The sequence below is a fragment of the Stomoxys calcitrans genome, chromosome 2, assembly GCF_963082655.1.
Source record: "Stomoxys calcitrans chromosome 2, idStoCalc2.1, whole genome shotgun sequence".
NCBI classification, from domain to species: domain Eukaryota; kingdom Metazoa; phylum Arthropoda; class Insecta; order Diptera; family Muscidae; genus Stomoxys; species Stomoxys calcitrans.
This window is the reverse complement of record NC_081553.1, coordinates 78,912,758-78,940,033: the sequence shown is the minus strand read 5'-3', so window position 1 is coordinate 78,940,033 and position 27,276 is coordinate 78,912,758. Positions and strand designations below refer to the sequence as shown.

The 27,276-nt window shown below is 36.9% G+C and overlaps 1 protein-coding gene across 2 annotated transcripts in view; it reads left to right on the top strand.

Moving 5' to 3' along the window:
- LOC106091693 (uncharacterized) overlaps nucleotides 1-27,276 on the top strand; it is an 869,146-nt gene that overhangs the window by 784,434 nt on the left and 57,436 nt on the right. For both annotated transcript variants that reach the window (XM_059363681.1, XM_059363680.1), the window contains exon 14: nucleotides 23,107-23,265. In XM_059363681.1, coding sequence (XP_059219664.1) covers nucleotides 23,107-23,265 — 159 coding nt within the window. The remainder of the gene's footprint in view (nucleotides 1-23,106; nucleotides 23,266-27,276) is intronic.

The following is a 27,276-nucleotide window of genomic DNA, read 5'->3' as shown; positions in this document are numbered from 1 at the left end:
CCTCGGGGGCCACCTAAGACCCGCAAATCACGACAATTTAGAGCTAAGAACGGACTCTTTGGGAATTTGGGAGTAGAGTTAATATTTGCCTAGGAACCGAGCAGCGGCAAACTTCTTACAATCAATGGTTGATTTTATGATTCAAGTTTACCCTTTTTTATAGCCGAGTTTAAAAGTCGTGCCGCAGAGCGACACCTTTTTGGGAAGAATTTTTTACATGACCATGCATGGCACGGTACCTCGCAAATGTCGCCAGCATTAAGAGGCGATAACCACTGCTTTAGTTTTTGTCCGATGTTCTCGCCAGGATTTAAACGCAGACATTTAGCGTCATAGGCAGACATAGGCTACAATGGTACGAGTTCGATATTCACATTCAAGGCTAAAGATATTAGAGAGTTAAAAAAGTCGCAGCGGGGCCGGCTCGGTTCGGCTAGTTTCCCATAAAAATGAAAGTTTGACAAAATGTCCTATAGAAATGAAATTGTGACAACATTTCCTATAGAAATGAAATTTTAACAATTTCCTTTAGAAATTTTTGAAAAAAATTTTTATAGAATTTCTTGACAACGTTTTCTGATCTGAATTTTAGGCAATATTTTCTATTAAATTGAACATGTTGAAAAAATTTTCAATAGACATGACATACTGACAAATTTCCTGTGGAAATTAAATTTTTATTTATTTATTTATTATAGTCAATGGAATTCATATCCTTACAGACTAAGATTAAATTCAAAAAATATAAATATATTTACAAAAACTATGTTAGGGGAAAAGCGCAATATAAACTTGACCTAAATACTTCTTTAGATGTGCTAAAATCAATACTTGGCTTCGATTCTTTTTGAAAATTTAAATTAATTCGATTTAAATTTAAAAATGAGCGTGTTAGTGGTCCATTGCGGGCATAATTGCAACGATGAAATTTAATACTAAATAAATCAGTAAATCGTAAACTCCTTACTGGAACAGAAAACGGAACTAAAGCCAACAAATCGGGAGAATCGACACGATTATTAATCAAATCAAAAATAAATAAAGCAGACTGAAATTTTCTACGGCAATCCAAACTCTGTAGTCCCAGTAACAAACATCGCGACCGATATGGTGGATGCTCCAAAGGAAACAAAGGCCTAAGGGCAAATTTAGAAAAAAGTTTTTGAATTCGTTCAATACGACCGATATGCGAAATACAATAAGGATCCCAAATGATGGCGGCATACTCCAACTTAGATCTAACAAAAGTTGTATATAATATCTTGAAAGTGTTAGGATCAGAAAAATCAAAGCAATTTCTCTTAATAAAAGCAAGGACCTTATAAGCATCAGGTATTATATAGTCAATATGTGGAACAAAGGACAAGGAGAAATCAAAAATCACACCCAGGTCGCGAACTGAAGTTGATTTTTTAAGTACACAATTACCAATTTTAAATGAAGTTTGGATTGGATGACGCAATCTGTAAAAAGAGACGTGAGCACATTTCGATAAATTTATATGAAGCTTGTTGCTAATACACCAACTCAGCAGATTGTCCAAGTCATTCTGTAAATCGAAGACATCAGACATAGACTCAATTTTATGAAATATTTTTAAATCATCAGCATAGAGCAGAAATCTAGATGTTGAAAAGCATGAGGAAATGCCATTTATGAATAAAATAAAAAGAAGTGGCCCCAAGATACTACCCTGAGGCACACCGGAAGTTTGAATATAAGGTGAAGATACAAAACTCTCCACCTTTACTGTACACACTCTGTTGTGAAGATATGAAGCGATCCAAGAAAGAAAATTGGAATGAAACCCTAATATTTGATATTTGATAAAATTACATTAGGAAATTAAATTTGTATCTTGATTTTATGTGCCGAATTGAATTTTAAATAAGACATCTCTACTGGAGTGTCTTATTTATTATGGCTCCGTATTTTATTTTAAGATTCATGTTCTTGGACTTCATAACATCACTTATGCCTTTACAAGTACAAGCCAAAATCCCCAATTATTTTTATAATTCCAAATATGAAACATCTCTTCCAAAGATAATGCACATAACAATGGATTACTTAAATATCGTTAACCAGACATTGTATTCCATCTTCGTTTATGAACGTGTCAGTGTTACACCCATGCAAAATGTATATGGATAGGAAGAAACCTGGGTGCTGTATAAACACATAGTCATACATTTGTGTTCGCTTACACATAAAATGTAAACACAATTGTGGTAACTTAATGGCCAAATAATGTGCATTGTTGTATACGAATATATATTCAGGATATGTAGTATTCATAATGGATATGTATGTGTGTGTATGTGTTTGGATGTATACAAATAAAATCTGTACGCACACAAATATTGGTTTATGCTTGCCCGCATGTATCAATATACCTATATTTTTGAGAAATATTGTAAAACATTTATTTTTCAGAGTTTTGGAAATATTTCATCAATAGCAGATATGAATATGCATATCGCTTATGTTCATAAATGGAAATTTATGAAAAAATTTTAAAAATTTGCCTTATATTTGAATTTCTTCAACAATGTAATTGAAAACTGCATCTAAATTTTAATTCACAGAAAATTATAATATTAGAATTTTTAAGTTTTGTTGGAGTTGGAGGAAAAATCTTTTCGCAATCTACAGAAAACCATTTTAATATTAGATTTTCTACTACATATTTACAATAAGTTAGGTTATGAAGGTCGCCTTTAAAAACTCACTTGGACAATGTTGGCCCACGGTAGCAACAATCCAAATCCTCTGGTGGTCCTCCTTTACTCCTAAACCAAGTTTTACTATGAGTAAGAAATATTTCATAAGATAACATTTTATGGAAAGCCCCATGTGTGCACTTGCATGAAATGAAACAAAACCTGAGATGTTGCTAACACAACATGCAATAAATGATAACTTAAAATTTATTTCTTAAGAAGATATGATGCTCTTTTTTGGTAGTAGGGAATCGAAGGGGGCTGTGGGAATATTTGCTTTGGAGTTTTTTTTTTTTTGTCGACATCACCATGGTGGTGGTCTTGGCCATGTTTGTACACCATAAAAAACATCGACTTCGTTTGGGGATCCTTTTGTTCTGATAAAACCGTTTTAATGTATTTCTAGAGAGAGAGAGATCATCTATTTTTCCAAAAGAAATATACGAAAAGCGTGTATGGTAAGAAAGAAACGAGCACCATGTATTTCATTTCATCATGCTATCCTCAACATATCCCTCGGTAACACCCATTAGGTATATGAGAGCAGAAAGGAAGAATGTAAACATGCAGCTCATGTTGAGCTTACATGCTTCGCTAGTCTTATTACATTGGCCAACAGGCAAAAGGCAATGTAATTGAGATAGAACAAATTTAAAATGAAACAAAATTTCCCTTAGAAATAAATGTTTGGCATTTTGAAAAACAAAGTTCTACAGCTATGAAATTTAAACAAATACTCCTATAGAAATATAAAGTTGACAAAATTTTTTATTGAAATTTAACGTTAATAAAATTTCCTGTAGAAATTGAATGTTGACAAGCGTAGGTAGGTAGGTAAGAGTGGCAGTCCTTTACAGACTCACTTAGACAATTTTAAGTCCATTGTGATACCACAGTAGAGACAGACCAAGGCTTCTGGTGGGAATCGAACCCACGACCCCTGCGCTGGTAGTCCAAGCACGCTACCTACTCGGCTACCAGGGCGTCCTTGTTGACAAAATTTTCAAAAAATCAATTTGTGTTTGTTTGTCTGTAGACTCAGAAACGGCTGAACCGATTTTCTTGAAATTTTCTCAGATGGTGCATAATGATCCCGTGGTAAAAATAGGGTACAAAATTTTTTGGTTAATGAAGGGGGGGGGGGGGGGACCTCCCCCTTCAAATAATTTTCAGAAATGCCAGATCTCGGATATGGGTGGTGCGATGTAAGTGAAATTTTGTGTGATCTCTTACAGTGACCTAAAAACAAAAGTTTGGTATTCAAATTCCGGATGGGATACCTAGGGGGGACACCCCACCCCAAATCCTACCAAATGTATATATAGACCAATCGCAACACTATGGGACTCAAATGAAAGGTATTTAAGATAAGAAAACATATATGATATCTAATTTTCGGAACAAGTGTTTGGGAGACCACCCCAACCCCCAAAACACCCCTAAATCGGACATATTTACCGACCATGGCAATATGGGACTCAAATGCAAGGTATTTGCGAGTAGAATACGAATTTGACATCTAAATCTGGGACCAAGTTTCTACAGTCCACCCCTTCCCCAGCAATGTTTGGGGGACGCTTCATCCCATAAACTTACGAATTTGACATCTAAATCTGGGTAGTATGGTATTTTACTAAAAGCTCTTCAATTGTCGAAAATAAATTTGCATTGTAGTTTTGTTCCAAATAAAGTAAAAGAAGGAGCGGGCCCTGTCCGGCTAGTTTCCTATTAAAATAAAATTTTGATAAAATTTCCTATAAATTTTCAAAAAATAATCTTCAGATATAAAATTTCGACAAAATATTCTTTCAATATATTTTTCCTTGTGTTAACCTTCTACACAGTTTCACTTGAGAACCATTTGTACTTGTCTCAATTCATCAATCCTTATCTGTAGTTTTAGCAAACATCTTTCACTATACCCGTTCCTTACAAGTTTGAGATAAGAATTCATTTTAAGCTGCGGGTGTATTTGTACTTGTTGTGCTTTACTTACACACATATGTACATACGATATATGTGTTTACTTTCCCAAGAATGTTCATCTCAAAGGAATCTATGTCAGTTTAGTCCAACATGAAGCTTTCAAAACATACAAAATTGATTGTATGTTTTTTTTTTTTGAATTCATTTTAAATTTGATGTAATCTAATAGCACGCACACACAACAAATCTGCCTTACCGCTCTCTGTCTTAGTCCCTCCTGCTGCTCTGCTTTAGCAATCATTCATATTCACATCCACTCTAACCTAAGCGGTATGAGTTTATTTCAATATCCTGTGAGTGTCTGTGTTGGTATGAGTTGAGGCATCCCCTTTCTTAATTTTACCATAAGCAGATTATGTTCATATGATGATAATGATTTTTACATTCCTAATAACCATGGTAAATGTTCTTAGGGATTCCTTCCCTTTAAGGTATTTATGTTCAAATAGAAATGATTAAAAGTTAGGCCATGCCATGTAATGGCTGTCAGAATACTACAAATATTCCGAAAGGTATATTTGAAGCAACATTTTTAATTCTTTCCATACAACATTGTAAACGAAGGCCCTATTAATGGAAATATGGTATTACATTGTGCATAATTGTAACTTTCAGGATTATTATTTAGGATTATTCAAGAAATGCAATTTTCAGTGATTACCGAAAAGAGGTAAGAGCATAACTGTGTGGGTCAATGGGGTCGTAAGTGTGATATCTGCTGCAGTTGTATGACCATATTTAGGTGGGCGGTTGAAGGTAACATCTTCCTTCCTTTACTGGTTAGTGTAATGTTGAATGGTAGTTTAAATAGACAGATTTTATTGTGACGGTTGTCAGGCTGAAGGATGGATTATATTTTAACTAGGGTGATGACTTCTTGAATTCTATTCTCAAAAATGTTTTCTTGTTGCACAATTGAATGACATTTTGCCTATTTGTGACTAAAATTAAATTAATTCTATGTATTTAAATATTGAAAAAGGTCACACACAAACCGCTTTGAAAAGATTTTTTTTTTAATTTTTTAAATCGTTTTGTATGTGCATGTACCACCGTGCTTGGCTTCAAAAGACTTCTTTGCTGGAGCTTCTTCATCCGTTCTGACAAAATGATCTAGCTAACGCAGCCGTTGTATTTTGATGCGTGTCGTCGTCATACAGCTCATACAGCTCGTGGTTCATACGTCGCCTATATTCTCCATTCACGCAAACTGGTCCACATATTTTACAAAGAATCTGTTTGTAGCACCTCGAAATATATGTCTAAGACCCAATAATGTATATATATTCTTGATCGTCATGTCATTTTAAGCCGATCTAGTCATGTCCGCCCGTCTGTCTATCGAAAGCACGCTAACATTCGTAGTAAAAAAAAAACTAAGCGCTTGAAATTTTGCACAAATACTCTTTATAAGTGTAGGTCAGTTGGGCCAAACCGGTCCATGATCCTGTTCCACTAAGGAACAGAGGCAAACTTCTCACATATCAATGAGTGCAGTCCGATTCAAGTTATTAGCTCAATGATAAGGCGCCCCCTTTTTATAGCCAAGTCCGAACGGCGTGCCGCAGTGCGACACCTCTTTGGAGAGAAGTTTTACAAATGTTGCCATACATTAGGAGGGGAAAACCACCTGTGAATATTTTTTCTGATGGTCTCGCCAGGATTCAAACCCAGGCTTTTAGCGTCATAGGCGGACATGCTAACCTTTGCGTTACTGTGGCCTCCAAATTCAGATTTTATGTGCCTAAAACCTTAAATCGGGAGATCGGACTATATGACAGCTGTCTCTATATCTGGACCGATCTGGGCCGTATTGAACAGGTATGCCGAGGAGCCTAATACAACTCGCTGTCTAAAATTTCTGCGAAATCGGACAATAAAAGCTCCTGTTATGGGCCAAGACCTTTAACCGAGAGATAGGTCTATGCGGCAGCTATATCCAAAACTGAACCGATCAAATGAAACAAGGATGACGAGAGGCAGAACATTATTTACTGTACCAAATTTCAGCGAAATCGAACAATAAATGCGCCTATTATGGGCCCAAGATCCCAAATGGAGAGATCGGTCAGTATGGCAACTATATCTAAATCTGGACCGATCAGGCCGTATTAAACAAGGATGTCGGGAGAACTAACACAGCTGGATGTGCCAAATTTTAGCGAAATCGTATAAAAAAATGTCTCTTTAATGGACCTATATAGGGCTATATAAAGATATATGCTAAAAGGGCCCACCGTCGATGGACAAACAAAGAATCTGAATCGCCTAGATATTCTGGGTCGATCTAGCTACGTCCATCCGTCTGGCGAAATCACCATAGCGTTCGATCGCGTAAAACAACCTGTGAAATTTTGCACAGATATTTACTATGTAGGTAGTTAGGGATTGCACATGGGCCATATCGGTTCAGATTTAGATATAGCTTCCATATAAACCGATCTCCCGATTTGACTTCTTGAGCCCCTGGAAGCCACAATTTTTGTCCGATTTTGCAAACATTTTCACAAAATTTTCTATTATGACTTCCTGCAACTGTGCCGCGTACGATTCAAATCGGTCTATAACCTGATATAGCTCCCATAGAAACCGATCTCCCGATTTGGCTTATTGAGCTCCTAGAAGTCACAATTTTTATCCGATTTGTGCAAACTAGGCATATCGGTTCAGATTTGTATAGAGCTCCCATATAAACCAATGTCCCGATTTGACTTCTTGAGCCACTGAAAGCCGCAATTTTTGTTCGATTTGGCTAAAATTTTGCAGATAGTCTTTTGCTATAACTTTCAACAACTTCGCCAAGTATGGTTCAAATCGGTCTATAACCTAATATAGCTCCCATATAAACCGATCTCTCGATTTGACTTCGTGAGCCCCTGGAAGCTTAAATTTTGCATGCGGTGTTCTGCTACTACTTCCAACAACTGTACCAAGTACGTTCTAAGTCGGTCTAAAACTCCCGTATAAACCAGTCTGTCGATCATCCTTGTTCGGTTCCTAGAAGCTTTTATTTTTGCTGGTTTGACAGAAGTTTCGTATGAAGAATAAAATTATGCACTTCAACTAAGTTCATTTTGTATACAATTTTGGCAGAATCCATGTGGGTGAAATCCCAATATTCAGCCGGCCGAACTTAGCACGCTTTTATTTGTTTCAAAACCATTTCACCATTCAAATCTCATACAAAACATCTTAAGCATTCTACGAAATTATAAAGTTGTTTTGTCTACAAATATGTTGTATTAAAGATAATAATACGTCCTATTTTCATTCCTTGAATTTATTGACACTTAATTGCAAATAATTGTCTTCCCACCACTTGCTAGTAGGCAAACTCCCTTAAAATTGTCTGACATAAGTCAAGCCTGAAAATTTTACGCTTAAGTTGCTGCAAAAGCACTACCTAGTAAGTTACTAGTAAAGCTTCCAGCTGATATCTTTCAGTTTTTAAAAGATAAACATGTTTTCTAAGAACCTCTTAAGCATTTAAGTACATATTTGAATACAATAAAAATGCAAAATCATTTTGTATCAATTTGCCACCTTTATTTTCCAAGAATACCTAGTATTATCCCCACAACTTATTTACAAGGGACTTTTTCTGGGAATAATTTACTCGTATTTTTCCCAAGTTCATTTTCTTCTTTGGCAAGGGACGATGAAGGGAAAACGAGTGTAGAACTCAATTTAGCAATAAAAAAGGCATTTAATTACACTGTACTACAGCTAACAGAAAATTTATGAAACAGAAATTCATTTAAAAAAATATTTTTAATAATATTTTAATAAAAGAAATTAAATCTTTTTTATTTCTATTTTTCACTATTTAAATAATTGTTTTATATTTAATCCTATATTTGTTACAATACAACTAGGGTGTATATTTATTTGTATTTTTGGATTACTCGATAAATCGTGATTGGAAAATTTCATTTAGAACAAAACCAAAAGGGGAGGTCGATTAACCGAATTATCGAAAATATCTTATATATAAAATTGAATTTGTGTTTGTTTGTTTGTTCCGTACTACTAAAAGTATTACCCAAAAATAAAAGTGTACCGATCGGAACAATACGGGACTCAAATGAAAGGTATTCAGGAGTAGAGTACGAATTTCATATTAAAAATTGAGTCCAAGTAATAGGGGGGCCGCCCCAACCCAAAAACCCTCTAAAATTGGTTTTTTGGACGATCATGACAATATGTAACTCAAATGAAAGGCATTCGGGAGTTGATTGCGTATTATATGGTCAGGAAGAGGAAATAGGCTTTATAACTTGTTGATTTCGGAAGGGGGAGGACCTTCCCCCGTTACCCAAAAACACCACCTAAAATCAAAAGAGGACCGATCGGGACAATATGGATATCAAATGAAATGTCTTGGAAAATAGAATACGAATATGGTATTAAAGTTTGGGTCTAAGTACCCATCCGGCTGCCACAACCCCAAAATTGCCCCAAACAGACATATTGGACGTTCATGTCAATATGGGCCTCAAATGAAAGGTATTCGGGAGTAGACTACGAATCTGGCATACAAACTCAGATCGAAGTTTAGGGGGTCACCCTACCAACCAAAAATGCCTTAAATGGACATATGACCCATCATGACTATATGGAACTCGGTTTTTTGTTTGTTCCGTAGAATCAAAAAACGGCTAAACCGACTTTCTTAAAATTTTCACAGATTGTGTAAGTTTGTCTGGAAGGAAACATAGGCTATATAATTGTAAGATATCGGATGGGGGCGGTCCCTCCCCTTTACCCCAACTACGCCATCCAAACCCTAAAGTTGTTCGATAGACACAATATGGGTAGCAAATGAAAGGTACTGGAGACTGGAAATGAATATCGTATTAAAATTTGTGTCCAAGTACCCAGCGGGCCTCCCCAACCCAAAAACTCCTCTAAACTGATATATTCGATGTTCATATCAATATGGGCCTCAAATGAAAAGTATTCGATATGGTCTAGGTGGCACTTTTCCTTCCAAAAATAAGACAAATATGTTGATTGACCCATTATGAGTCCCATCTCAAATTAAAGGTATTTGAGAGTAGAAAACGAATTTGATATCCAATTTTGAAGCCAAGTGTTTGAGAGTACGCCCTAAAGCATCTCCTAAACTGAACTTAATTTCCGATTATGGCAGTATGGAGCACAAATCAATGGTATTTGGGAGTAAAAAACGAATTTTGTATCTATTTTCAGTGCCGGTGGCCGCCCTGGCCCCAAATACCCTCCAAACAGTTCATATTTACCGACTATAGCAATATGGGACTAACATTAAATGGATTTGGGAGTGCAGCACGAATTTTTATCCATATTTGAGTCGAATGTGTCTGGAGCTCAAATCAACAGTATTTGAGAGTAAAGAACGAATTTGATGTCTACTTTCAGTGCAAAGTGCCGGTGCCCGCCCTAGCCCCAAAACACTTTCCTAACAGTTCATATATACCGACCATAGCAATTTGGGGCTCACATTAAATGGATTTGGGAGTGCAGCACGAATTTGATATCCATATTTGAGTCGAAATGTCTGGAGCTCAAATTAACGGTATTTGGAGGTAAAGAACGAATTTGATATCTATTTTCAGTGCAAAGTACCGGTGGCCGCCCTAGCCCCAAAACACTTTCCAAATAGTTCATATTTACCGACCATAGCAATTTGGGGCTCACATTAAATGGATTTGGGAGTGCAGCACGAATTTGATACCCATATTTGAGTCGAAATGTCTGGAGCTTAAATTAACGGTATTTGGAGGTAAAGAACGAATTTGATATCTATTTTCTGTGCAAAGTACCGGTGGCCGCCCTAGCCCCAAAACACTTTCCAAATAGTTCATATTTACCGACCATAGCAATTTGGGGCTAACATTAAATGGATTTGGGAGTGCAGCACGAATTTGATATCCATATTTGAGTCGAAATGTCTGGAGCTCAAATTAACGGTATTTGGAGGTAAAGAACGAATTTGATATCTATTTTCAGTGCAAAGTACCGGTGGCCGCTCTAGCCCCAAAAGACTTTCCAAATAGTTCATATTTACCGACCATAGCAATTTGGGGCTCACATTAAATGGATTTGGGAGTGCAGCACGAATTTGATATCCATATTTGAGTCGAAATGTCTGGAGCTCAAATTATCGGTATTTGGAGGTAAAGAACGAATTTGATATCTATTTTCAGTGCAAAGTGCCGGTGGCCGCCCTAGTTCCAATACACCCTCCAAACAGTTCATATTTATAGACCATAGCAATATGGGGCTCACATTAAATTGATTTGATAGTGCAGCACGAATTTGATATCCATTTTTGAGTCGAAACGTCTGAGTGCCATCCTTACCCTCGGGGATTGGTTATGCGATACGTTGGAAATCTTTTTGCACTCTCACAGTCGAAACAAAACATGGTTTCTATTGGTGGGGTTCGGGTGCCTCGGGGGCCGTCCAAATCCCTCCAAATGGGTATATAGACCAATCACGACAATATAGAGCTCAAATGAAAGGTGCTTGATAGAAAAAAAAAAAGAATTTGATATCCAATTGAAGAGCCATGTGTTTGGGGAACTGCCCCACCCGAAAACACCTTCCTGTTCTATAAAAGCTATATGATGTTTAAATTGATTGATATTTAACAATACGATAATATAGGACTCAAAAGAAAGGTATTTGGGAGTAGGCCCAGTTGGGCCCATAACACCAGTACGAAGTATGTCCCAAATGATCGAGCAAGTGCAGACAAATGATACAATTCATATGTTTTTTTAGGCATTTTAACATCCAATCGATTATTCTATTTACCGTTCCCAATTATTCGATCAATTGTTTATTTGAATGTATAGCATTTTCAATTGCTCGATTATTTGAAAAGCCACAAATAATAGATTAATCAAATAACGATTAATATATACAACCATTATTCGCCTTAATGAACATGTAAAAACTAAGAATGTCATGTCAAATGTGTTGCAACTATTGGTCACATGTTGGCCTTAGAAGTCCTTCAACATACTGATTTCCAAGTTGGATTTCTTAGAATGCTAGAAAACCCAATTCTTTAACTGATCATGATGTAGCTCTCACATGTAAATACTGATTTACTTGTAATCTTTGCCAGTAGATACAACTAACCTTTCAGTTTTATTTCTTACTCATATATGGTTATGTCGCTTGCCTTGTACTTGAAGCGTGTGCCATGTTAATAAATTACATTTCAAGCTTTAGTTAATTTATTATTTTTAATTTAAATTATCTAAGTTTACTAAATGCTTTTACAACTATAAATCTTAACGTTTGATGTTTTGTTTTTGCTGGATGGTTGGGGGCTGACTGGCTGGTGCTGCTGCGTCAACCCAATATTCTTGATTAATTACCTACAAAATACCATAATTATGATTAATGAAGTTTTGTACACTAGATATGTGTTTGTACGCGTGCCTGAGTGTGTATGAATGGTTTCCATATTCCTGCGGAAATGGGAATGTGTGTATGTGGCTGTTGCTTGGTTGGGTGTGTGCGACCGTATTTAGACTTTGTTATAGGAAAATCTCAAATTTACATACAACAAATGTATAAAACCATAATACCACAGAGTTATTATTAACAAATATCATACAAGATTAAGACATTTACTTGAGTTCTAGTATAGAGGGTATGTCTAGGACGACATACAGTGGCTCAGTTTCGATAAAATAATAAAACTACATGAAAATGCTGAAGAGGCCAACAGTCGTCCAGGGTTTACCGTTAAGGACCCACAAACCTTAAATAATAACACACTTACAAATCTCTTTCGAGGTACGCAGAACAGTTATTATCGTTAGTATACCATAGTAGTTACAATTCAGGATGGTGTTCTAAACTCTTTTGTGCAAGGTGTTGGATGGTTTATGTCAGTCAGTGAGGCGCTTTTAGCCGGTAAGTGTCTTTTCTTGAGCCACTCGAACGGGTAGATTCGGTAGATTACTTAGGCACTATTGGTTTCACCGCTGTAAGCTGGAAAGATACGAGAAGACTTAGGGGACCGCGTTAGGATGCGAACAAGTCAGTTTTAGGATGCAGAAAATTCGCGTTTGGACACTAACAAGTCAGAGTCAGGATGCGGGCGAGTCGCGTTAGAATGCGAACGTATCAGACTTAGGATGCGAACAAGTCAGCGTTAGGGTGCGGACGAGTCGCATTAGAATGCGAACTGATCAAACTTAAGATGCGAACGAGTCAGCCTCAGGATGCGGACGAGTCGCGTTAAAATGCGAAAAAATCAGCGTTAGGATGCGAGAAAATCAGTGTTAAAGTGTGGACGAGTCGCGTTAGGGTGCGAGCGAATCAGCTTTAAGATGCGAACGAGTCAACCTCAGGACGCAGACGAGTCGCGTAAGGATGCGAACGAATCGCATTAGGTTGCAATCAAGTTAGCGTTAAGGTGCGGATGAATCGCGTTATGGTGCGAACGTATCAGCGTTGGGATGCGAACAAGTCAGCGTCAGCATGCGGACGAGTCGCGTTAAGATGCGTACGAAACAACGTAAGGATGCGAGAAAGTCAGCGTTAAGGAGTGGACGAGTCGCGTTAGGGTGCGAACAAATCAGCTTTAAAATGCAAACAAGTCAACCTCAGGACGCAGACGAGTCGCGTTAAGCTGCGAACGAGTCGCGTTTGGTTACAAACAAGTCAGCTTTGAGGTGCGGATGAATCGCATGAGGGAATGTGTGTACGAGTCAGCGTTAAGATGCGAACGAATCAGCATAAGGATGCAAACAAGTCAGCGTCAAGATGCGGACTAGTCGCGTGAGGGTTCGAACAAGTCGCGATGCCAAGGATAGCTTTAGTTGGTGCTGAAATCCTTAGGGCTTCGAGGCTTTCTGACTGCGGACTATGTCAATGACTCATGATCATCCTTAGAAAGCTGTGACATTAAGTAGCAATTGCTACATCAACCAACTGAGAATTATATCCAACTTGTCTTGTTAAATATACGTCGAGTAACGATAATCAATGCGAACACCTGTGCCAATAAGCAAAATGTCAATTTCTATGCCCTTCACATTGGTGTGTCTGAATGTCAATCACTTGTAGTGAAATCAATATAAGTAGGGATGCCTATGTGGACAGGCCATGCGTATTTATGTAAGCAAATATGTCCAGCATGCTGGCTCGACATGAATAACATGCATATGAATGCTTGTATGGATTAATGTAAACATTAGCGGACGGTTATCACGTTACAGTGGACAAAAACATAACGATAGCACTGGGGACAGGATCGTCGTAGAATGAAATTTGTTTCCTAATATATGAAATAAATACAGGGTTACTTATGAGCACAGTGGCCAAGATGACATATCATGTGAGAGTCCAAATTGACTCGTTTCAAGATACGAAATAAACCGATAATAAAGGTCTATGTTCAAAGACCCAAATACTGGTTATTCGGAGACAAAAACACACCTACTCTCCATATTTACTTCGGTGGATGAGAGCCTAGCCAAAATCCGCATAAAAGACATGTTTTCCTATATCAATCTTATCTGTGCCCATGCCTCCACTGAAGGCAAGGACGAACATACCAAGGGTATATTTTATGAGCACCAGGAGAGAACATATGAACGCCGCTGAAAACATGATAGTAAATAGCACAAGATTTCAAGGATACCAACTTGAAATAAAAGGAAAAGCTGTCATCCAGTGTTAAATGCACGATCGATACAAAAAGCGAGATAAGGTTCGGATCATTATCGTGATGAAGCAATGGTTCGCAGCCGTCTAAGCGTGGCGAGAAACTTACAATCTGCCACTGTACAAAACATCGATGTCGAAAAGCTGCAAACACAACAGATGACAAAGGTATACTCCACGCGATTGACCGAATTGCTTGATGAAAACACTTCTTATGTCGATGATATAATAGGAAAGTGTCGTGAAATCCGTACTTCGATGCCAGAAGCCTCCCCCAAGAAACCCATGGTACGACCAATGGTGTGGAAAGCAAAATATCTTATTTCTATGTATGTATGGGGGCCACCGTAACAATAACAGCTTAATAACAAGAAATCCCCATGAAATTTTTAGTTTAGAGACTCAAGAAGAGATCGGTTTATATGGAAGCAAGATCAGGGTTTGGACTGATTACAACCACATTCGGTACATCTTTTGGAGGTCATAGGATAGGATATCGTACAATATTTCAGGCAAATCGGATTAGAATTGAGTGCTCTATAGGCTCAAGAAGTATATTCGGGAGATCGGTTTATATAGGAGGTATAACAGCTTTTGAATCGATTAGAACCATACTTCGTACATCTATTGGAGGTCATAGGCAAAGTAATCGTGCAAAATTTCAGCAAAATCGGAAAAGAATTGCGCCCTCTAGCGACTCAAGAAATATATTTGGGGCATCGGCTTATACAGGAGCTATATCAGGTTTTCGACCGATTGGAAACATTTTCGGTACATCTGTTGGAAATTATAGGAAAATTTCTCTTAAAATTTTTAGCCAAGTAGGATTAGAATTGAGTCCTCTATAGGCTCAAGAAGTATATTCGGGAGATTGGTTTATATGGGAGCTATATCAGCTTTTAAATCGATTAGAACCATACTTGGTACATCAATTGGAAGTCATAGGAAAACTCATCGTGCAAACTTTTAGCCAAATCAGATAAGAATAGCGCACTCTAGTGACTCAAGAACTATGATCGGAAGATCGGTTTATATGGGAGCTATATCTTAACGTTGACCGATTTTGCCCATTTACAATCCCAACTGACCTGCATTAATAAGAAGTAATCATGCAAAATTTGGAGCACCTAGCTCTACCCCTTCGAAAGTTAGCGTGCTTTCGACAGACGGACGGACAAAGCTACATCGACTTAAAATGTCATAACGATCAAGAATAAATATTCTTTATGGATCTTAGGCGAATATTTCGAGCTGTTTCAAACGAAATGACGAGATTGGTATACCCCCATCCTATGGTGGGGGGTATAAAAAGTGAATGAACTGTCAAGAGCATTATACTCATCTAACGAACTCCAGAAGGTGCCAGCAGTCGCAACCAGGGTTGCGGGGTCGGAGTAGAGCAATTTTCCCTGGAGTAGAAGTCGGAGTTGATCGGAGTGATTCTGAGTCGATCGGTATACTTATTTATGGGTCTACCTCTTTTCCTTTAAGGTGTTATAATCAAATGCACTAAGTTATAATACCACAGTAGTGGTGAAGGAGTGACAGCGTTTTCGACCTTGAAAATTACCTTGAATATTTACGCCCAAAAAAATTTACTTTTGCGAATTATTCCAAAAAAAAAAACTTTGAAGTATTGCTTCAACCGGCAACATAATGGGAAGAGTATTTCCCACATAATCTTGCAATGTTTATTAGAAATACGAAATTACGAAGGATTTCAAGCATTTTGAACTCGTTTTTTATTAAATTTGACAAAACATCACATTTATAATTACTATTTTTTTTAACGGTTAGTGCTGAAATTTTTAAAACTGGTGTTAAAAAACCTTTAAAGGCTTTCTTACTATCTGTCCATATTTGCTTAAATTAATACACAAAAAGTTTTCTATGCTATTTTATGTGTTTTTCGCTCTTCTGTAAAATTGGTATTTTCGAGATATGGTGTTTTGTCAAATTTCGTAGCGAAAAAATGCGGCAAGTTCGAAAATAATTTTTAACGGCCATTAACTAAATGCCAAAGTTAAGTTTAAATAATATTTTAAATTCAATATATTGTGGTGCTTAAAAAAGGATCCCGGTTTCTGAGCGGCATTTATCCTGTTTGAATTAAACTACATGGTGTGGTAACATACATGTACATTATGTGGTAATCTGTGTAATCATAAGTTTTAAATCCCACTCAGAGCGATTTCAAGCGTTATTATTTTAGTGAAATTAAATGTTTTATTGCTTTATAACTTCGAGCCAATGTAAATAAACTAAATACATGAGTATGAGTTTTTATATCGTATATTGTTGTGTGTGTGCATGTGAGTTTCGGTTATATGTGTTTACACATATAACAAATAGTTAGGGATTAAAAACGTATAATTCATCACCATCAGCGTGGCAACACAAAGTTTACCACAAAAGGAAAGAGTAAATATCATTAAAACAGAAGTCATTCGAAATATACCATCACCACACTCCGGCCATATTCGTTCATTCATTTTCGGTCTCATCGTCAAACATCAGACCCAAAATAATGACATCAACAACATTGGCAACGGAGGCGGTAGCAGTGACAGCAGCAACAGCAAACGTGGAATAACATATGCCACATTAAATCTTAATGGTTTTAGTTTTTATTTCCCACTCCAGTTATTTTTAGTATGTATGGATACTCACCATACATACTAACACTGTCAGCCAACAAATTATTAAAGGATAATTTTCCCAGAGAAATCCTTTTCATTGAAAGCAACCGAAAAAAAGGGAACTGTTGATACCAGAAAATCTGGCACAAGCCAATCCTTAAGCACACCAATACATACAATCACATATAAAAAGATTGTTGAGCTACAAGCGTAAAACTATGCCAGAATGGTTGAAGCAATGTTGCCAAAAATAAATATTGTTCAGCACAAAGAGGCTCTTTTTGCTTCAAATTTAAAGCATGACTCTTTTTAAAATTTGTTCTTTTATTTCTTTTATTTTACATGATTTTTTTTTATTTCTTTATTCTCTTATAGAATTTTGATTAGTTTGTTTTTTAATTGTTTTTTTTATAACCACCGCCATATAGGGTATATTCAGTATGTCATTCCGTTTGCAACACATCGAAATATCCATTTCCGACCTTAGAAAGTATAAATATTCTTGTCGTAAAAATCTAAGACGATCTTGCCATATCCTGCCATCCGTCTGTCTGTAGAAATCACGCTACAGTCTTCAAAAATAGAAATATTGAGCTGAAACTTTGTACAGATCCTTTTTTTCCATAGACAGGTTAAGTTCGAAGATGGGCTATATCGCAATATATCTTGATATATTGGGTTGCCCAAAAAGTAATTGCGGATTTTTTAAAAGAAAGTAAATGCATTTTTAATAAAACTTAGAATGAACTTAAATCAAATATACTTTTTTTACACTTTTTTTCTAAAGCAAGCTAAAAGTAACAGCTGATATCTGACAGAAGAAAGAATGCAATTACAGAGTCACAAGCTGTGAAAAAATTTGTCAACGCCGACTATATGAAAAATCCGCAATTACTTTTTGGGCAACCCAATATCTCTTTTATATACCGATCTGCCGATTTATTTTCTTAGGCCCATAAAAGCCACATTTATTATCCAATTTTGATAAAATTTTCGACAGTAGGTTGTGTTAGCCCGCTCGACATCCTTCTGCAGTTTGGCCCAGATCGGTCCAGATTTGGATATCGGTCCATATGCCATAGGAACCGATGTCTCGTTTTAAGGTCTTGGGCCCATAAAAGGCTCAATTTTTTGTCTGATTACGCTCAAACTTAGGACAGTGAGTTGTGTTAGGCCCCTCGATATTCTTATTGAAAATGGACCATATCGGTTAGGATTTGGATATCGCCCTCATATAGACCGATCGCCAGTTTTGTTTCCTTGAGCCCCTAGAAGCATCAATTTTCATCTGATTTGGCTGAAATTAAGCACAAAGACTTCTGTTATTACTTTCAAAATATGTGCCAAGGATGATCCGAATCGGTCTATAAACTGATATAGCCACAATACAAACCGATCTCCAGATTGGACATCTTGAGCTCCTAGAAACTTCAATTTTAATTTGCACACAGACATCCGTCTTAATTTCAAAGATATGCGCAAAGTATGATCCAAATAGGTTTATAAACTCATATAGCATCCATATAAACCCGTCCCAGGATTTGACTTTTTTAATCTCTAGAAGCCACAATTTTCACCTAATTTACCATAAAACCCGCCATTATTACCGGATTTCGCTGAAATTTTTAATGGTTCTTAGCCTTTCAATATTCGACTTAAATATGGTTCAGATCGGATTATATTAAGATATAGCTGTCATATAGACCGATCTGCCGATTAAGGGCCTTAAGCCCATAAAAGCCGCAATTGATACCCGATTTCGCTGAAATTTGAAGTAGTGAGTGGATTAATGTCTCCCGACATCCGACTCAAATATGGTTCCGATCGGACTATATTTGGATATAGCTGCCATATAGACCGATCTCACGATAAAGGGACTGAAGCCCATAAAAGCTTTATTTTGTATCCGATTTCGCTGAAATTTGAAACAGAGTGTTATCTTAAGCCTCCTGATATCTGACTTAAGTATGAATCAAATCGAACTACAGTTAGATATAGCTGCCATACAGACCGATCTCCCGATAAAGTGTCTAAAGTCCATAAAAGCTTTATTTATTACCCGATTTCATTGAAATTTAAAACAGTGAGATGTTTTAAGCCCCCCAACATCCGTCCAAATGTGAGTCAGATCGGACTATATAGTTATACACCTGTACCTGTCATATAGACCGATGTTCCAATTTAGGGTCTTAATCCCATAAAAAGCAGATTTATTGTCTGCAAATGTTACTTGTATATGAGTTCTCGGGACCTGGATAAAATATGATCGAGACCAGCTCCTATTACGATATAACTACGGATATGGTAGTGGAGTTATAATAAAATAAGATGATTTTTAAAACCTTGTTTAATTTGGTCCAGATTGGTCCAGATTTGGTTATAGATACCATATAGAACAAACTCTCAGTTTAAAGTCTTGGCCCTATAAAAAGCGCATTTATTATCCGATTTCGTTGAAATTTGACGCAGTAACTTATATTACTCTTTTCGACTTTCGTGTCTTTTATGGTTCAGATCGGTTTGTATGTGAGGTGGTGGGTATTCAAAGTTCGGCCCGGTCAAACTTAAAGCCATTTTACTTTTTTTCCCTTTTTTAATTTTTTTTAAATATTTTTATTTCATTCAATATAATTATTTAATTTCATTTTGTAATATTTTATTTTAATATACTTACTTTTACTTTTTACTTCAATTGGCTATGACAAAATATTTCTTCCACTAGCCGAACGTAGAATAGCGTTCCAAGCGCCTCGATCTTCTGCGCTCATTCTAAAATCTCTTCGAGGTGTCTCCCACAGCTTGATCTTTCCATCGGGCTTTTGGTCTTCCCGGTTTGCGTGTACCACCGTGTTTGCCTTCAAAAGACTTCTTTGCTGGAGCTTTTTCATCCATTCAGACAACATGACCTAGCCAACGCAGCCGTTGTATTTTGATGCGTGTAACTATGCTAACGTCGTCATACAGCTCGTGGTTCATACGTCGCCTATATTCCCCGTTAACGCAAACTGGTCCATATATTTTACGAAGAATCTTTCTCTCAAATACTCCAAGCGCTGCCTCATCTGCTTTCACAAGTACCCATGCTTCAGAACCATATAACAGCACGGGTAGTATCAGTGTCTTGTAAAGTATAGTCTTTGTCTGTCGAGAGGTGGCCTTGTTTCTAAACTGCTTACTTAGTCAAAAGTATAATAGCATCTGTTTGCCAGTATTATTCTTCGCTTTATCTCAAAACTGGTGTCATGTTCTTTATCTGCTTGGTTGTGCAAGGCTTTTTGGGAGTGGAAACCATCCATTTCGTCTTAAATCGATATCGTCGGCATAGTCGAGTAGCATGTGCTCTCTTGTGATTAGTGTGCCAGTTGGCTAAAATGTTCTTTCCATATCCTCAGCATGTTGTCTGTGTCAGTTACCAGATTTCCTTCTTTGTCTCTGCAGGAGGATGTGCCTGCACCAAAGCCATCGGTTTGGTGTTTAATTCTTTGAACGATCGCTACTTTCGTGTAAAACTAGATAAAGAATATATCAACCTAAAACCAATATATGCAGGTGATCCACACGGTAGTGTCCTTGGCCCCTTATGAAACTTGCTACATGCAAGAGACATGCCAAATCCAACCAATGCAACGATTGTCAAGTTTGACGATGACGCAGCTGTTCTAGCGCTTGTGACGGACCTTCCCCCTTCTGCCAAAAACACAATCCAAAATCAAAAGTGAACCGATCGGGACAATATAGGCATCAGATGAAAGGTATTGGAGTGAAGAATACGAATGTGGTATTAAAATTCGAAGTACCCATCGGGCCACCCCAACCCCAAAACTCCCCCAAACAGACATATTGGACGTTCTTTTTAATATGGGACACAAATGAAAGGTATTCGGGCCGATTTTTTTTTTAATGTTCATAGATTGTGTACGTATGCCTGGAAGAAAACATAGGCTTTATAATTATTTTTAGATATCAGGTGGAGGCGGACACTCCCCCTTACACCAAAAACGCCACCAATTTCCTAAAGTGGTTCGATGGGCACGATAAGGGTATCAAATGAAAGGCATTGTAGACCAGGAAACGTATATGGTATTAAAATTTGGGTCCATGTACCCAGCGGGAACACGTTCAGCGTTATAGGCTACAATGGCACGAATTCGATATCCGCTTTCAGGGCAAAGTGTCCCCACCCTAAAAAGATATTAGAGAGATAAAAAAGGCGCAGCGGAGCATGTCCGGTTTGGCTAGTAGATTATAAAACCAATATGGACTTACGGTATCCAGCTTTCAGGCTGTGTAGCTGAAACGAAAATAGAAACAAGTAAAAAGGCATTAAGTTCGGTCTGGCCGAACATTTGTATACCCACCACCTCGGGTATATATGTAAACCCCTTTTCGTCACAATCCGGTGAAAATTGGATAACTTATGCAACCAAATTCGGCACAAGCATTGAGTAGTCTAATAAATATAAGTCAGTGTTGAAATTTTTATTCCAAAATTTCAACAAAATCGGGCAATAAATAAAGCTTTTATGAGCTTCAGACGCTATATGACAACTATATCTAAATACAATCCGATCTTTACCACATTTGGGTCAGAAGGTGTGTGGCCTAAAACTACTCACTGTTTGAAATTTCAGCGAAAAAGGTTGAAAAATAAAGCTTTTATGGGCTTCAGACCCATTATCGGAGATCGGTCTATATGGCAACTATATCTAGATATGGTCCGATCATTACCACATTTAGTTCAGATGTTAGGAAGCTTAAATTAACCCACTATTTCATCGAAATCGGCTAATAAATAAAGGGCTTCAGACCCTTTGTCGGCAGATCGGTATATATGACAGCTATATTCAACTATAATCCGATCTGAACCTTATTTGGGTCAGATGTCGGGAAGCCTTAAGCTACTCACTCATTCAACTTTCAGCGAATTCGGATAAAAAATAAAGCATTTTTGGTCATTAGACCCTTTATCGGCAGATCGGTCTATATAGCAGCTATATCCAAATATGGTGTGATTTGGCCCGTTCAAGATCTTAGCTAGCGTGCATAAAAAAGACATATCTGTGTCAAATTTCAGCTCAATATTTAAATTTTTGAAGGCTGTAAAGTGAATTTACCCCCTAACCCACGGTGGTGGGTATAAAAACCCAAAATATGATTTTGGGTACTATAGTCAATGCTCCTTGGTACATTAGAAATACTGACCTTCATAGAGATCTAGGAGTAAATACAATTGAGACCGAAATATCACTCAACGCTCGGATAGATGTCAATAAACTTCAGGACCATGCAAATCGAGACTTGAGAAATATCGTAAACAACTTTGATACCTCAGAAGAAGATTGCAGAGGACTACACCGATGGATTTAGCTACTCCGATAGATTTCGGAATCTAGAGAAAATATTTACTTAAAATAGATTATTGTTAATGAATTATGCATCACTAAATTTGCTTGCCAATAATAATTAATTTGTGTTAAGCGCAGAAAAATAAAAAAAAAAATAAAAATTTAAAAAAAAAAAAATATTCTATATTTATTGTAATTAGCTAGGTCCAAGTATATTTTTTTATTTATCCATCATATGATCTAGTTCCAATTTTATCTGCCTGATTATATCTGAAAAACATCATAATGGCAACACTGATTCTCTCAAACAAACACCTCGCCCACCCAACCCTCATCAACTAAAACTTAATCCCATTTAATAGCAACAAATACCACTCCCAGAGTAGAGTACACCCACACGTACACACACAGACGAAAGCTTTCACAATTGAACACATGCCATGGCAAAAACTCCCAAGGAATTGAAAACAAAATCTGTTTTTGAATGTCCTTTTTTTGTCATAACTGAATAAAAATTTTTTCGGTGATTTAACTTTTTTCTTTCGGTCTCTTTGGGTTGACTGGAATAAAAATTTTGTATGGATTGCAGGGAAAATATTATTAGAGAAGTGCTTTAAGTATGTGTTTAGCATAGAAAATGTTATTTTGATTTTTAAATTTCATTTTAATTTGCCGTTGTCGTCCTTTTGTTCACTCACTCATTCATTCGTGGTTTTCTATCTTTGGTGTACATTTCAGATGGACGTATGGGTTTGTCAATCCTTCCCATTGCTGCTCTTTTGACTGGAACACTTTTCACTGTGGGCATAGCTGTGCTATTTGTTGTTGTTGTGGCCGTCCGCAAGAGACGTTGTCAGGGTGGCCGAAATATGTGCGATGACAAGGATAAACATTTAGGTATGTATGTGAGATAACAAAATTTTCCAGGATTTTAATGGTTATATATGGGTACCTATGAATTTTTTGCCTATGTGTGAGTGTATTTATTTTCATTTTGGGGGGCTTATATGTATCACACAATGGCGCCTACTACGAAAAGTGCTATAGTAGGTGCATTCACAGATGGTGCTAAAACATTTTGCAATGCGATGTTTCAAAAGGATAGTTAAGGATTTGTAACGGCGATGAGGAACCTAATACTAAGTGGAATATGCCTACGATGGGCTACTGAGGTTATTTAATTCTAAAGAATTTCATCACTTTAAATCATAAGTAATAATTTGTTGTAGGCTTTTTAATATTTCTCATATCGTCGGCCTAATACTATCTTGTTCCATACTCCATTATGTGCAATCTAGCCAAACACACTTTAAGTTGGACCATCAATTACTCAAAACTGGTCCGAAAGGGATGCCTTTTTTTATACCCATCACTGAAGGATGGGGGCATATTAATTTTGTCATTCCGTTTGCAACACATCGAAATATCCATTTCCAACCCCATAAAGTATATACTCTCGATCAGCGTAAAAACCCAAGACGATCTAGCCATGCCCGTCCGTCTGTCCGTCCATCTGTCAGTCCGTCTGTCCGTCCGTCCGTCTGTCTGTTGAAATCATGCTACAGTCTTCACAAATAGAGATATTGAGCTAAAACTTTGCACATACTTTGTCCATAAGCAGGTTAAGTTCGAATATGGGCTATATCTTGATATAGCCCCCATATAGACCGATTCGCCGATTTTGGGTTTTAGGCCCATAAAAGCCACATTTATTATCCGATTTTGCTGAAATTTCGGACAGTGAATTGTATTAGCCCACTCGACATCCTTCTTCAATTTGGCCCAGATCGGTTCAGATTTGGTTATAGCTGCCATATAGACCGATCTCTCGATTTAAGGTCTTGGGCCCATAAAAGGCGCATTTATTGTCCGATTTTTCCAAAATTTGGGACAGTGAGTTGTGCTGGGCCCTTCGATATTGGCCCAGATCGGTCCAGATTTGGGCATAGCTGCCATACAGAGCGATCTTTCGATTTAAGGTTTTGGGCCCGTAAATGGCGCATTTATTGTTCGACCTCGCCAAAATTTGAGATAATGAGTTATGTTAGGCCCTTCGGCATTTTTCTTCAATTTCGCCCTATTGGTCCAGATTTGGATACAGCTGCCATATAGACCGATCTCTCGATTCAAGGTTTTGGGCCCAAAAAAGGCGCACTTATTGTTCAATCTCGACAAAATTTGAGATCGTGAGTTATGTTAGGCCCTTCGATATCCTTCTTCAAATTGGCCCAGATCGGTCCAGATTTGGATATAGCTGCCATATAGACCGATCTCTCGATTTAAGGTTTTGGGCCCATAAAAGGAGCATTCATTGTCCGATTTCCCCGAAATTTAAGACGGTGGGTTATATTAGGCCCATTTGACATTCTTCTTCAATTTGGCCCAGATCGGTTCAGATTTGAATATAGCTGTCATATAGACCGATTTCTCCATTTAAGGTCTTAGGCCCATAAAAACCACATTTATTAACCGATTTTGCTGAATTTTGAGACATTGAGTTGTTTTAGACCAGTCGACATACTTCTTCAATTTGGCCCTGATCGGTCAAGATTTGTATATATCTGCCATATAGACCGATCTTTCGATTTAAGGTCTTGGGTCCATAAAAGGCGCATTTATTGTTCGATTTTGCCAATATATGGGACAGTGAAGTGTACTAGGCCCTTCGGTATCCATCTTCAAATTGGGCCAGATCGGTCCAGATTTGGATATAGCTGCCATATAGACCGATCTCTCGATTTAAGGTTTTGGGCCCATAAAATGCGCATTTATTGTTCAATCTCGCCAAAATTTGATATCGTGAGTTATGTCAGGCCCTTCGGCATTCTTCTTCAGTTTGGCCCAAATTGGTTCAGATTTGGATATAGCTGTCATATAGACCAACCTCTCTCTTTAGGGTTTGAGGCCCATAAAAGTCGCATTTATTGTCCGATTTTTCCAAAATTTGTGACAGTGAGTTGTGCTAGGCCCTTCGATATCCTTCTTCATATTGGCCCAGATCGGTCCAAATTTGGATATAGCTGCCATATAGACTGATCTCTCAATTTAATGTTTTGGGCCCATAAAAGGCGCATTTATGGTTTGATTTCGCCGAAATTTGGGACAGAGTTGTGTAAGGCCCTTCGACTTTCTTCTTCAATTTAGCTCATATCAGTGCAGATTTGGATATAGCTGCCATATAGACCGCTCTGTCGATTTAAAGTCTTGGCCCCATAAAATGCACATTTATAATCCGATTTCGCTCAAATTTGGTCCAAATCGGACCATATTCCAATAAAGCTGCCATGGGGGCATAAATTATGCATTTTTCACCGGATTACTACAAAAGGTGGTTTACATATACTCCGCAGGTGGTATTTACATATACTCCGCAGGTGGTATTTAAAGTTCGGCCCGGCCGAACTTAATGCCTTTTTATTTGTTAATGTTATCATGTTCACACATTTCAATTAAATTTTTGAGCTTTTCCATATTTAGAAATGAATGATTTATATCTTATTTTCTTAAAAATAATTAATTGGTGTTTTGTTCCACTCCAATTTTTTTTTACCATTTTTGGAGCTTTATATTACGTGGTACAATATGTGTACCAATATTGCATTGAATTACCATAGTTTTCTACATTGGATATGTGTTCTACCCCCATTTTAGAAAATTATTATTTAAATAAAAATAATTTAAATATTTTAATTTTAATGAGTTTTTATTATGAACAAATTAGATTTTTCTTACTAAATATATAACATGAGAAAACTAATTAAATTCGGGAAAAGAATCTTTAATTGATAGACCGGTCTATAATCCGACTATATCTCAATATGATCTAAGATGGACAATGTTGACACGGCTATTGAGGGGTCTAATACAACTCACTGTTCCAAATTGCAGGAAAAAGGCGTGATAATTAAGCTTTTTCTGGACCCAGGAATTTAAATTGGGACTTCACCGTATTTTACTTACTTACATCTCAATATCTCCAAAAATAAGAGAGACACGTCAAAATTTCTTAAAAATTCTTAAACCTTAAAAAGTGTTAAAAAAAAGTAAAAAATAGCGTTTGGAACAAGATACCATTCGGTCGACGATACGCCCCGAATAATCCATAAATAACACAAAGATGCTTTAAACCAGTAATGAGTGCTGCCAGATTGCTTTTGGACAGTTTTATTTTTGTGATGGTTTACACCGCTCTATTGCTTGTAAAATTTATCTACGAAGATGTACTGTTTTCCTTAAAAAACATGCTCCAAACCGCATAATTCATATCCAAATATACAATAAAATCTATGTTAATTTGAAATTGCTCTACCTTCCACAGATTTTTAAACTTCCTATGTAACACTATAAAATGTTACATGTATGGTTTAAGAAGACGGGACATATATGATATCGTTATGTACTAATTTTCTATATGGTCTCTGCTTAGGTTCCATTCTCAATGTAAATGCTCAGCAGTTTTTGTACAAGAGTATTATTAAACAGGCCCCATAGACATCGCAAGATACAGTAGAGGTAGAAAAATATTACCCTAAGGCGGAGGAGCATAGTTTCAGAAAGGCAATTTTTCACCGGAACTATTCGTTTACGCATTACCACACAACAAGATTTATGGGTTACGTGCACCTTAACTACAATAAAATAATAAAGCCTACTAATTACAAAATTTTTACAAAAATTTTAATTTATATGTTTAAATAATTTTAGAATGTCTAAATGTTTTTTAATTAAATTTGTTTAATTTTTATTGATCATTTTTATATCATTATATATTTTGTTTATTTATACCAGCATATAATTTATACCCAAATGTATTTTTTCCCTAAATGTAATTAAAACCAAAATGTATTGGGTTGCCCAAGGAGTAATTGCGGATTTTTCATATAGTCGGCGTTTGCAATTTTTTTTCAC